At 39.7% G+C, this 14,625-nt stretch overlaps 1 protein-coding gene across 2 annotated transcripts in view; it reads left to right on the forward strand.

Annotated features, from left to right (window-relative positions):
* Positions 1-10,918, forward strand: part of tgfbr3 (transforming growth factor beta receptor 3) — a 203,305-nt gene extending 192,387 nt beyond the window's left edge. For both annotated transcript variants that reach the window (XM_016993177.2, XM_008109257.3), the window contains exon 17: positions 4,603-10,918. In XM_016993177.2, the coding sequence (XP_016848666.2) occupies positions 4,603-4,721 (119 nt within the window). In that variant the 3' untranslated portion in view covers positions 4,722-10,918. The remainder of the gene's footprint in view (positions 1-4,602) is intronic.
* The last annotated feature ends 3,707 nt before the right edge of the window (positions 10,919-14,625 follow it).

Consider the following 14,625-nt stretch of genomic DNA (forward strand, 5'->3'; position numbering starts at 1 on the left):
TTTCCATTAGAAAATTGAAAGTTTAGTCATCTGTCCCACAGATCTATCCTCGTGAATGTGATGTGGAAAACTCTGCAGAGAGAGAGAAAATTTAAATAACAGTTCCCACCTACTCACGTGCGAAGTTTTAAATCTTTAGTGTTTGAGATACTAATGACTGTAATTATATGTTTTAAAGAGTACCATTAATTGTACCCCGGTGGTACAGCGGATTAAACTGCTGAGCTGCTGAACTTGCTGACCAGGGAGCGGGGTGAGTTCCCGCTGTTAGCCCCAGCTTCTGCCAACCTAGCAGTTTGAAAACATGCAAATGTGAGCAGATCAATAAGTACCACTCCGGCAGGAAGGTAATGATGCTCCATGCAGTCATGCCAGCCACATGAACTTGGAGGTGTCTACAGATAATGCTCTTTGGCTTAGAAATGAAGATGAGCACCAACCCCGAGTCGGACACAACTAGACTTAATGTCAAGGGTAAACCTTTACCTTATTAATTGTATGTGTCTGTGTGCTAGACTGAAATAGGATCTTGCATACAATTAGGAAGTTGGGCATTTATTTCTAGGGTTGCACTGCAAGTATAAGTTTAGCTTTAATCCACTAACAATACTTTCAAGCTAAAGGGACGATAGTAGTACTGGCTGCAGTTGTTACAAATAAATCAATAAAGTATTGCAGAATCTTTTATTTGTTGATGCTTAGCAAATGATAGCACTCAAATGGATTCTCTTGCTGAGCTAGTTTAAGCTAGTCTAAGCATAGGTAAAGTGACACGGCCTGAATAGTGGAAAGCAAAGGAAAAGAACGGTAATCTGCGCTTGCATTTTTGGAAGACAAAATTTTTGACTTGGGGAAAAGCAAATTATTCTAAAATTAGAGCATAGGTCCACTTGCTAGTCCTACTTTGACTGAAGTGGAATCAGGTGGCCAAGGTTAAATCAACACTAGGACAAATCCTATTGTCGCAATGCTTGCTGCAATTGGGATTATCACTTGGATTTCAGTCTATATATTTGTTCATCCACTAAAAATGAATGGATGTATATTTAATTTTTTTTACTCTTGGTTTTGAGTATGAACAATAGATAGCAGGTCTAGGTTACAAATGTGACTGTTTTTCAGTTGTATAGTTTGCATGGTTTGCATATTTTAGGTGCCTATTTTTATAGAATTCCTAACAAAACTCTAAGACACAATTTGCATTGCTATATAAAGCAGTTTCAGAATGCAGCTTAACTGCATTGAACTGGATTAAATGAGTCTACACTGCCATATAATGCAGTTAAACTGCATTCTGAAACTGCATTGTATGGCAGTGTAGATGGGGCTTCAACTGGAGTAGGGAAGAGTAAAGCTGTATTACCATTAGCTGCATTTGTTCATTGAGGATGGCGCTGAACTCCTAAAGTGTAGGATCCACGCCAGAGGCAGCGATGATATGACCCTTAAAATATACTGTAATTGAGGGACAACTGCCATCAATCCTCATCATTGTCTATGCTGGCTTCAGCTGGTGGAAGCTGCAGTCTAAAAAAATCTGGGAAGTCACACTTCTTTAACCCTGATCCTAACAAATGAACCCACTGAAAATACAAAAGCATCACATGTTTTGAACATTTACAAAAACTATCTTTTTGAAAAGGAGAGAAAAAAATATTCATAATAATGCCTCTGGTGTCTGCCAATCTATCCACTTCCACCTCTTGAACAGCTTCACCAGAAAGGCAAGAAAATATTGTGTTGTCGAAGGCTTTCATGGCCGTAATCACTGGGTTGCTGTGAGTTTTCCGGGCTGTATGGCCATGTTCCAGAAGCATTCCCTCCTGACATTTCAACCACATAGATGGACTTGGAAATTAATACATTTAGGAGTAATTGAAGAAACCACAAAGGCCACCCAATCCAACCCATTTCTGGCATGAATCAAAGAACTCCTGATAAATGGTGATCTGGCTTCTGCTTAAAAACCTCCAGAAAATGAGACTCCACCACACTCTGAGGCAATATATCCCATTGTTAGACAGTTCTTACTATCAGGAACTTCTTCCTAATGTTTAGGAGGTATCACCTTATCCCTAGAATAGTATTAATAAAAAGGCACTCTTGATGCAGTGTTACTAAAGCTTTTCGGAAACTAACCAACTCCCTGGACCCTTTGCCTGTTTGGAAATTGAACTAGCAAGTTTGTCCCTGAGAAGAAGCAGGTGCCAAAGAAAAGAAAGGTGAGGCAAATCAAGCAGACAACAGCAAAGGGAGAAAATTTGAATTCAACCAGCTGTGACTCATCTTCACTTCTATACACTTTCATGCCAGTTGTGGGCAACTCAGTCATTATATAATTATTACTCCAAGAATCATATTATGCATGGCCAATCAGAGCTTGGATAAGAGGCCTTTTTTTCACTATAACTCCCATAATCCTGGGTTGCAATCTAAAGTCTTGAAATTTTCCAGGCTCTTAGCCAATCTTTTTTTCTTGGAAGACGAAATTGCTAAATGAAATGTTGAACTCCAAAAGAGGTCTGTGCCACTGAGACAAAGGGATATAACTGGGTGGGAGGTGGGGGTAGAAGTGAAATGAGACAGTATATTTTTGGCATCCAGTCTTTGACAGCTGGGTGTGCTGTTTTCCCTGAAGTTAGAGCAAAATGTATACAGATTATATCTGGTATGCTGTGGTTGCTGCACAGCTCTACGTAACACTGTGGTTTATAGAACGGGTGACAGCGTAGCTGTAATGGGACCCAGCAGAAGGGAATATCAGCCAGTTCTACATTTTGCAGATTGCTTTCCTGGCAGCGGGTTTGAGGGGCCCGCTTAAGGGAGGGAGGAAAGTAACTTCAGCTTCTGCATTCATGTGGAAACAGGGTGGCTTTCTCCTCTAAATGTACTCAGCTTTGAAAGAAGAGAGCTTTGCTTATCAGTGCTCCAGTGGAGATGGTTTTTGCAATATCAGTGGTGATTCATCCCCATGCAGCTGGTAAATTGAGAAGAGAGGATACAATGACTTGAAACATTAGGAGCTTTAGATAAACCTAAACCCTAAACTCACTCATTGCTTGCACCTGCCTTTCCCAACCTGGTGGCCTCCAGAGATGGATCAGATTACACTCCCATCTTCAACCAGCATGGCCATGGAGCATTGTAACCTGGTACATCTGGAGGGCACCCACTTAGGGTTGACTGGTTTTCAATGATTTCTAGTTCATTCATTTTTAAGTTGTTGTTGTTTTACATTGCTAAACCTCAAGATATATTCTGATCCTTGTAGAAAGTATTCTTGTGTTTGTATGCTTTCATATTGATTAAAATCATCCATCCACCTATCCAGCAGGCACACTTTGCATCTGTATTGAAATTTGGATTGATTAGGCACCACTTTCCTCTATTGGTACCTATATCAAAAGTAAGGAGACCTGGGTTGAATCTAACCTTCCTTGGGGCCCATTTGGCCCTCTGTGGCCCCCTAGTTGTACTCATTCTTATCTCACGATACAATTATTTGATGATTTCTTGGTTTTAGTCCTGTTTCCACACAAACTTAGACCTATATACTAGAATGTGCAGGGATTTTTGGTCTTGCCCTTTAGCCCTCTGGAATGCCATCCTTGAAAACTCACATGATTTAATTCAGGATTCAGGCTAAGACAGTGGTTCTCAAACTGTGGGTCTCTAGATGTTTTGGCCTTCAGCTCCCAGAAATCCTAACAGCTGGTAAACTGGCTAGAATTTCTGGGAGTCACAGGCCAAAACACCTGGGGACCCACATGTTGAGAAGGACTGTGTTAAGAGAACTTTCCTATTCTTAAACTTAATAAGAACTTAGCCCTTCAATAAATGACTTAAAATAAGAGAAGTGCTGAATCCCTCTCCCTGGATTAATGGGTTTCATGTGTGTTTCTGTTCCTTGGTAACTCATCACCATCTGGTCCTTTGTAAGAATCCTTCCTCTTAATCAATATAGTCAAGAAATAACTGTGAAACAGTGTAATGGACAGAATGCTGGGCCTGAATGAAGAATACCTAGATTCAGCTATAAATCTGTATAGCTTTTGAGACTGTTGCATATTCTCACCTTAACACAGGGTTGTTGGTAGAATAAAATGGGATATCTTACACATATGCCACCTTTGTGTTCCTTAAAGAACTGGCAGGAGGCAAGAAGATGTGTACATTTTAATGCTAAGGAGAGGTTTATCAAAAATAAGCATTTGCTTTTCCAAGCTTGACAGCTTTCCATATAATACCCATAAAAGCCTACAAATTACTGTTTTCTATCAGAACGATATGACCTCAGTGTCTCAACAGACAACTATAAACACCATTCACCATCTTCATATTAGCCAGCAATTGGCAGCATTACTATGTAAACAAGAAATAATATAAGGTGTGTTCCTCCATTGGTTAATCGACTTCATAGAAAATAAACAATTTAGTATTTTAAAAAATTAAAATCGGGTTGAAAGTGTTCTTTTTTTGTTTTTCTCTTTGCAAGTAGTGAGGAGATTGTGGGGAAAGAGTAAAAGATATTACTTGTAACACTTTCTCTTGCCCTTTTCTGTTTTGGTTTGTTTATTTCCTCCTCCTCCTGCTCTCCTCCAGGAGAACCGGCAGGAAGACAGCAGGTACCCACATCCCCGCCAGCTTCCGAAAACAGCAGCGCAGCCCACAGTATTGGCAGCACACAAAGCACTCCCTGTTCCAGCAACAGCACGGCCTAACCCAGAAGCAGGACGGGATGCAAGTCCCAGGAGCCACGTAGGAGCGCAGAGGTTCCCAAGGAGCTGGTTTGTTGGCATTTGCTCTGATGGGTTTGGCTACTTCGACAAAATGAGGAGGAAGGGTTTCCTTGAATGTTCACCTTTTTCCTGGATGGCCGTGGTCCTCGAACCTCTTGCAGCACGCTAGGCTAAGACAGGACAAAGCTACTATTGATGTCCAGCTGTAGATTGCATAGAGGGGTCCATAGGCTCTCAATGTGAATCGCAAGCCAGACTCACCACCACCATCACCACCTTCTAATGCCATTAATGCTGCTTTGTCTCGACAGAATGCCTGTTTAGGTGTTCTGCAGGTGTCAAGGAGACACAAGATGTCTGTAAAGGGATTTCAGTTTCATAAGCTGGGGACAATAAATATTTTGTTTTCTTTCTTGTCTGCCACCCCCACACGGCAGCTCCTGGCACTTTGGTTGGGGGATTCCATCTCATCAGAACAAGGATGTTTCAAGCACAGAGTGATTAACTGTAAGATAGGGGATATAGTCAGCTGTACATGGCCATTTTTGCAATTGGTTCTTTTTCTGAAGGTTGTGCTGAACTGAGCACAGTATCCTGCCTGCTACCTTGTAGTCCTCTCCTTCAGAGATCTCTACCCCCCAAGTTTAGCTTCCAGTAACAGGAAAGAAATTGAAGCAGTGTAAATATGAATAGCCGTGTGTTGGCTCAGAGATTTCTAACAATCATGTATTTGCCTGTTCTTTACATCCCCAAAAGCCGATTGGGCGCATAATTCAATGTTTAATGCTCATCCATTTTTTCCTATTCCTACCCCAGTACAAGTTTTTGATTTAGGATATACATTCTAGTATCATTTCTATGCCTATAATACAATTCACTGTGTAGCACTTGTAATCTGCCAGTTTCCATGCAAGGTGTCACACAACCCACTTCAGTGTATTTCATGTACAGCAGGAGCGGTAGGCAGGTACATGTCCTAAACTTCCATCTTTTGCTACAATGTTGGGCACAGCTTTTGACATACCTTTCCAATATCTGCTTCCAATGTCACAGTGATTGAGGAAACTCTATTTCTGCCAAATCCCATATTGCAGGCTATATACAGTGATCATTGTGTGTGCTGTAACATAGCATACGATTGGATCTTGGTTTGTGTGGCTAGAATGGCAACCCTAACTATATTTTGGAATGCCTGAGCAGACCTTAGCAAGTGAAGAAGTGGCCAAAAATGGTAGGGAAAATTTAGAGGGGCAGGGATATTTTAAAAAGCAAAATGGCTACCAAAATACCTTTGGTTTTTAATCCAAGGGTCTTAAGATGGCTATCTGTTGTGGGACAGACAGCTTTGTTTAATTGATTCTGGAAGATCTTAAAGCATGTTCTTTCCAGTTTGGCATATGAAATGCAACACTTTTTGTATCTGATTTAGCTTTATGTATCCACATTTTGGGGGTACCCCATAATACATGCATCAATATCAGCGTCTTCTCAAATTTAGACAATTATTTTGGGTATTATCATTTGGCATCCACCCCTTAGAAATTGACTTTATTGACAGCATTTTGTTATCAGAATAGTTGGGCTTGGCCTTCATTTATCTCTTTGACATCTTTATTGGGGGAGGAGGCTGCAATAAGTGGTGGCACACGAGAGCAAACTATTGAGATAATGGCTCTCCATGATCCACCATGTATTATAATAAAAGGATCCCTTAAAAGCCTCTCCATTTTTTTGTTTTGTATCAAGTTCCTGGACATTGCAATTGGATATACCCCAAGTGCCATTAGAAATGCACAGAGAGAGAGAGAGCGCAAACCAGTTCTAATTTGCAGTATATTTGTTAGAAATTCCTAGCTCCTCCTAGCCTTGACATACCATCCAAATAAAGCTGTAGGGAGATTAAGTTGTCACTTTGTGAACTGAAACATAGATTTCTGATTCCTTCCTCTGGAAACAACTAAAGAAGCATTGTTGTCCCTTTGCAGACGATCAAATGCACAGTCTTTTTAGTCTTTGGTGGCAATTATTTTTCTCCTCCTGCTTCTTCCCACTGTAGCAGAAAAGAAAGCTTAATGGTTGCAAGAAACATTACAGTTTTGTGAGATAGTTCAACAGATGCAAGCTGTGTGGCATCAAATCAGTCTGTGCACCCTGTTTATATTTGTATCAGTTGGTAATTGAGACCAGGTCGAGTAAAACAGGGACAAGGTAAATGAGAGTTGTTACCTTAAATTAAGTGTTTTGATATGGTTTAGGATTTGAACTGAATCCTGAAAACGTACCCCCCTCCCCCTTCCAAAAAAAATCCAGTGTTTGGCTGCTTATTCAAATCAACTGCAGAGGGGATCCAAGGCACTCCATCTTCTGTCTTGTTTATTTGTAGCTTCCCCCTGCCCACACAACAAACAACAAACTCACAAGGTGACCCAAAATGGATTGCTTGCTTGCCATACATCCAACTTTCTGCATTTTAATAGCCACGTGCTTAGCTGATATAAATGGATGAAAATGTTCACGCCCTGTAAATCAACACTAGAGAGTCCAGTGGAAAAGGCAAGCAACAATAGCAGGGTCCAGTTGAAAGGTCAGTGGCCTGAGTCAGATCCAGTGCATTGCTAGTTCCCTGGTTGCCTTTTACTCACTCACCAAACCTAATCCCATCATTCAGCCCATTGTAGCTACTAGCTAGCAAAGGGGGGAACAGCGTGCTCTGGTGCAATCAGTTTGAGTTTCTTAGCAGATTTGGAATGTATCCGAAAGAAATTGGAATTGGCGATAAATAAGTGTCCTGCCTTTCTCAAGTGCCGGACTGGATCAGTGGGAGGTATCTGGACAGCCAATATGCTACCTGTGTATTTAAAAATAATGTGCTTTGCCTAACCTTCAGCTGAATGTATTATATCTAACCCTATTCAATGTATGAAAACCTTTAAAATGTCTTCAAAGAAGACTAGAGTCTTTACGTCAATCATAGCTATATTTTATTACATTAAATGTGGGCATAAAGATATCTATATCTATATATATATTTAAATATAAGTGGCTTTATATAAGATGTTCGGTTTTCAGTTACTGTGAATTCTACAAATTTTGTACATTCTTTCTTTTCCCTGTTTTTAATCAGATTTTTTTAAAGGCAGAGGGATATAGTAAATATTATAAACTTGGTTGTTGGGATAAACCTTTGAAAACTTTATATAAAATAATTAAATGTATATTTTTGTGAGACAGAGAAATTGAGAGAGAGAGAGAGATGCTGCATTATCGATATTTCTATTACAAAGATACCTAATCTAGATTTATATTTCCAGAAATACAAAATGTTAAAAAATACAAGTAGACAAGTGACATTTTTCTAGACTTATATTCAAGATTAAAATTACTAAAATGACATTGCTGCACTTAATTAAGGATACTTCAGAATGCTCACTTTATTATATACTGACTGTATTGTACTTACTTTATTAACAGCTTGAGCTAATGGAAAGTTATTACTGGCTAACTAGACAATAGAGCAACTGCCAGAAGCAAATAATCACCTTAAAATATGCATGATGTCCCATAAGTTTTATAGGGCTATGCACACTATTTGGGTCACATGCCTCAATTCAGAGATCTTGCTGGTGTGGGCTGTGCCATTAATTAAAGTGGAGAAATAATATATCTCATATGTGGATTAGACATGGAAGTGCTTGTGAATAAGGGAATATCATGGGTGGCAACAAAACTTCTGTGCCCACCATTAGATCAGACTGATAGACTCTAAGCACAATTTCCTTTAGTCCAGGGTATTGCTGCTTATTTCAGTGGAGCTGCAAAAGTCCACAAATCAGCAAGACTGGGTCAATGAATAACGATTTTTATTAACCAAATAACAAGAAAGGGAATTTTCCAACAGATAGCTTTGGCACCAGATTTGAACACTACCATTTCTCAGTCATTGAAATCTACATTTCTGTTACAAATGTAAACTCCACTTTTTATGCCATTTTTTATAAATGTATTGCAACTTATGTTGTTTCATGATGTTTGATATTGTGTGCTGTTTCATTTCATGTTGTGTATCTTTGTTCATTGAGAACTTTGTCTTGCTTCATTGACCAAGTGTAAAGCCACGCAGGTCTCTCCAGCCTGGACTTCAAAACTGTTGAATGTGTTGACTGGGGAATTTCCATATTTGGTATTTCAGAAGGAATTTGTCAAAAGCTTATTAGAAGTACGTGTATACTGATAATTGCTCTTGGGTTCACCCTATATACTGGCTCATTTATACTTGCACAGAACCCTAAATAGCTGTAAGGGAGACTTTGCAAAGTTAGCTCTTCAATATGTTCAACCATTTTCATTTTAATTGTGTTTTGTACCAATTTACCTAGGATAGGTATAGATTAATAGAAGTATAATTCCCTTGCTATCCCTTCCTATTACCTTTTTAAAAACCCTAACATAAGCAACACTTTGGTCTTCTGATGAACTCTAGTTATTTAAGTTCTTTCAAGAGCATCAGATGTTTCATCCAGCTGCATCACTTTGTGTGTTAATTTCATTTAATGTCATTCCTTGTCACTACTATTCAAGGTGGCTTTTCAAATTCCTTCCCTGAACACCATGTGGGGATTTCACCATTATACTTTTACAGTAAAGACCAATGCATTTTAATGTATTCCTCCTCCTCAGTTCATTTAAGTATTCCTTTTCCTGTCATTTTTACTGAAAGATCCTACTATCTAAATACACTTGTCCAGGTTTAAAACTCCATTACTTTATGCTATAGCAGTGGTTCTCAACCTGTGGGTCCCCAGGTGTTTTGGCCTACAATTCCCAGAAATCTCAGTCAGTTTACCAGCTGTTAGGATTTCTGGGAGTTGAAGGCCAAAACATCTGGGGACCCACAGGTTGAGAACCACTGTACTATAGGAACTAGTCCTTCAAATTCCATATTTGCCTGCCTTTATCACATAACATTTAATAACTGCTTCTTGGCAGGGGGTTGGACTGGATGGCCCATGAGGTCTCTTCCAACTCTACTATTCTATTATTCTAACTGTGTACATAACGTCGTTCCTTTCACATCAGTGGAATTGCTAAAATTGAGAAGGCTGGATTAAGATTTCAGGGGAGGTGACTTCTCATTTTACATCTTATTTCAGACATGCATCAACTCCAGTATACTTTGTATTTGTTGTATATGTACATTTTGTCTAATCAATAGCTTTTACCTTGTTGAATATTTTCACATTGGATAGTCATTATATTGCTGTTACAAAAAGTCAAATGTCATGCATTATGTAAGGCTGATCCAAAACTCTGCCTACCATTTTGTGAGAGCTTGCATGTTCTTGCCCCCAACACCTTCATCATTTAAGTTTATGTGTGTCCTTGTCTTTTCTACAATGTGTATCTACCTCATGCTTCAAAAGAAGATCCTACCTTTGATTGTAAGTGCAGTCATGTAGGTATTGCTGCAGGGCATCCACTATCCAATTCCAGCCTTGTGCAGAGCTGCCTCATAAACAGAGTTGGAGAAATTACTTTTTTTTACAACAGTAATCAAAGTATTACATCCAATATAGTGATGTTGTTTGTGGGATTCTGTGAATTGTGCAAAAAGAAAAAAACAACTTTGTTTTGGACAGTGGTTCTCAACCTGTGGGTCCCCAGATATTTTGGCCTTCAACTCCCAGAAATCCTAACAGCTGTTAAACTGGCTGGGATCTCTGGGAATTGTAGGCCGAAACACCTGGGGACCCTCAGGTTGAGAACCACTTCTTTAGGATAAATGGAATATGCCCAACAGCGGCACCTACTGATATGTACCCCGTGTAAGTAGAGAAACCTTTTTAAAGTGAGGCAACTGTTCTGTTTTGTCTGTCAAACCTGGGGTGTTCATGAAGCAACTAAATCTGCCATTTTCAAACCAGAATACTTTTACCTTTTTCCCAAAAAAAATGAGCCTATTGTCCTTGCACCTTTTCTGTTCTTTCCTGACTAAAGAGCAGGATAAATATGCCTGCTTAATCCCTGTGGCCAGTTTGAACACCCCTTTTGTATTTGTTTCTGTATTTTGTACATTTCCAAAAATACTTGGTGTAACTGATAAGTTGTACAGTTTTGATAATCCCTGTATCATGTTACCTTTGTTCCCTTGTGCTTAATAAAGCTATATTGGTCATTAAAAATGTTTGGTTTTTATTCAAAACTATTCTGAATCATTTTGAATGCCAAAATACTATCTATAAGAGCATATCCAGCCTGTGAGTCAAGTTTTTCCCTTTTTTGTGGCTGTTATGTGTCTTCAAGCTGGCTTTCTAACCTGAGATGTTATTGTCAAGATTTATTCAGAAGAGGTTTGTCAATGCCTCTGGACTTTTTTATCGTGTCAGAAGCGACTTGAGAACATATTGCAAGTCACTTCAGGTGTGAGAGAATTGGCTGTCTTCAGAGACGTTGTCCAGGGGACGCCTGGATGTGTTAGCTGGGAGACTTATCTCATGTTGCCACGAGCTAGAGCTGACAGATGGGAGCTCACCCCATCTCATGGACTGAGAGAGTATGGCTTTCTCAAGGTCACCCAGTACTGGTATTTGCATGGATGAATGGGGTTTGACTCCTGTTTCCAAGGTTCCATAGTGGTGTCACTAAGGTTGGTGTAACTCAGTGCGGTATCCCATGGTGTCAACCCTGTAGACCTCCTGACCATACTGTAATATTGTTCCTAAACTACCAGAATCTGCATGTGTCTGTACCCCTTGTTTCTCCTGGATCATGAGAATGTGTATGTGTGGGTGCACACTTCGCTACTGGGTTTCTTGTTCCTGATGCTGTTCATGGACCACAGCTGTCCCAGTAGCAAGAGCAACCAGCCTGCAAGATAGCAGGGAAAGAGCAGGGAAAATGTGAAATTCAAAATGTATAGTTAGTCCATTTAGCAGCATTAAATGTCTTTCTGCAATCAGAATAGCAAATTCAGCCCATACATATTTACCTTCCCAATTTAAAGCACACCACACAAACATGTGTTTTGACATACAGTGAGACGAACACAAGCCGCTGTTGCTGAAACCAGTGACTGTTTTAGCTGTTGGGACAAAGGAAGGCAGTGAGGGTGAAAGAAGTTGGAAAGTTAAACTGGGGCAAAGAGGGATGTTGAGGACCTTCCCGCTTCTGAAAATCTTTTAAGATGTGGATTTTCTTCCCCTTATTACATTTCCCCCTCAATCCCTTATGGGGAAGAAGGCCAGAATCCTGTATCAGTTACTTAGTTAAGTATACACTGGATTTTATTGCATGGACCCACTATGTCACTACAGTTCTGTGATCCTTGATAGCAGATACATACCACATTGAGCATTCTTGATGAACCACCTCTCTTCATTAGCAAAGGTGCTTCAATTTATGTTACCACAATATTTCTGCACACTCTCATAACCTCACTTCCCACACTACCACTGGTCCTTAATTTTTTTATTTTTAGTGCAAATGTGCAACAAAAAAGGTCAAACAAATGTGGTGGTGGTGGGGGGGGGGGAGAATCCTACTCACTGATGTCGCTTGACTACTGGCATATCAGCACAAAAGCAAAAGGGACCCATACCACCAAAGTAGATGATGGGAATGTTGACAAAATGGGAACTATTGAAGGTTTTACCCATTAATATCTAGGGCAGTGGTTCTCAACCTGTGGGTCCCCAGGTGTTTTGGTCTACAACTCTCAGAAATCCCAGCCAGTTTACCAACTATTAGGATTTCTGGGAGTTGAAGTCCAAAACATCTGGGGACCCACAGGCTGAGAACCACTGATCTAAGGACATGATAAGCCCAGGAGGCAGACCAGCAGATGGTGTCTTGCAACAGGGAGGATCTAGCTGCAACCTTTGATGATGATGATCCAGCTGCAGTGCTTGCTTGCCTGCCTCATGGAATAAAGTCATCTGTTAAGTATAATCAACTAATTTCTCAGCTAATGAGCAATTTCTGAACTGGATTACATGGCAGTGTAGGTCCATCCATAGCCAACCTAAATGAAGAAACTTTTCCCAAATTCATTGCCAACAACAAATCATCTCAGTATATACATGTCCACAAAATGTCTTTTGGGATCCTGCAATTCTCTTATTGACAGACAGATATGCAGTCAGCCAGCCTCAGGGAGTTGTCATATTAAGCTTAGGTTTCAAGGAGATTTTCTACTATGAATAAGTTTTGCCTCTGTGTTTATATTGTTTAATCCAGTTTAATGCATTTTAATATCAGCAACCCCATGAATTATAAATTATAACGCTTCCTTCCTAATAAGACAAAGACTCATGTTTTCATAAACGGTATACAGAGTGCAGTAGATGTATACATAACCACAATTGAAGACAGTGAACTTTTCCTTATTAGAACAGAGCGTTCTTCTTAACTCTAAATTAGGACAAAGAATTGAGCCTGTCTTTCCACTATCTTGAAGATATATAGTGGCCCACAGTTTTTAAAAGATTGTGTCAGCCATTTTCCTACTTTCTTTGGGAGGAGGGAAAAGTTATTTACAACCAGCTAGTTATGAAATGTTGACTGGATGAGTCTTTTTAAATGTTATAAATGTAGCTGGGAGAACATATTTTTAAGAAATCTTGATTACTGCCAGACACTTGTGAATGAAACAAGCATTTTGGATAACAAAGATCATTACAAAGTGTCAGCTGCAAGAAGAATACTGAGCAGATCTTTTCGTATTCTAAACAAAATTTAAATATATAACAGCATGGTTTGGACCAAGGCAACCAGCCGGGCCAATGTTCCTCTGATAAAGCTCTATAATAAGTCACTTTGTGATTGTAAGACATAAATTTATGAGGTCTGAGGTCTGATTGCTGCCTTTGTTTTTGTTTCGTATTCCCAATGCCTTAACTTGAGAGCAGACCTCCTGAACCTATGTGCGTTTACATGGATTGAATTATGCACACATATACAAAAAATCAAATGATATCATCCACTTACCTAAAAAGGTCACTGCTTAAATTACATTTTCATGGATTTTTTCTCATTTACTGGAAACCATAAGGGAAATCTCTGCAGCCTGTGTGGAAGAGTTTCTGCTGAGGCAACGTTTTGTCCTGCTATGCAAAAAGGAAAGGCCTTTTTTGTGTCTTATGGGCCTCTCCATTTTACCTACTGGAGTCATTCCTGTCACTAAGAACAACATTGCAAAAGGAGACACTTTACTGAAGACTGTAGGGTCAAACTGTAATTTAAACGAGAAATAGATACTAAGTTATTTGGACATTTCCATCTGAAGGCCTTTAGGGGTAACCTTTTGATATACAGAAATCTAAAAGTGAAGCTCTTCATGGTAAGCAGAATGACCCTGTAACATAGCCACCAATTGGTGCAAAATAAGTGATGTCTTTTAGAGTGCAGGTTCACAAGTTGGCAACTCCACAAGAGCTCACTCACATCATCATCACTAAGACACAGACAAATGTACATAGAGAAACCAGAGTTTCTGAACTGCAGGGAAAGACAACCCTTTGAAATATTGCCTTTCAGTCCATATTCTGGGCTTGCTGAGAATTCCTTGCTGAAAAGAATGTTATAGTTGTATGCCATCAAGTCACTTCTGACCTTTGGAAACCCTAGGACAACACTATCATGGAGTTTTCTGGGGTGGGGAGTGTATGGCTTGCTCAAGATCACCTAATGGGTTTTCATGGCAGAGCAAGGAATCTAACTCTGAACACCAGAGCTGTAGTCCAGCACTAGAACACATTTCCCTCTCCACAACTGTTCATCTTCTCCTGGAATATGGAGCTGTAAGTTGTTGTACTACACCATGAATTACTGAAACAATCAGAGCCATGATGGTTAGTAGCCTCTGTTTAACATATATAAAGTGTGTACATTA

This window comes from Anolis carolinensis, chromosome 4 (genome assembly GCF_035594765.1).
Source record: "Anolis carolinensis isolate JA03-04 chromosome 4, rAnoCar3.1.pri, whole genome shotgun sequence".
NCBI lineage: Eukaryota > Metazoa > Chordata > Lepidosauria > Squamata > Dactyloidae > Anolis > Anolis carolinensis.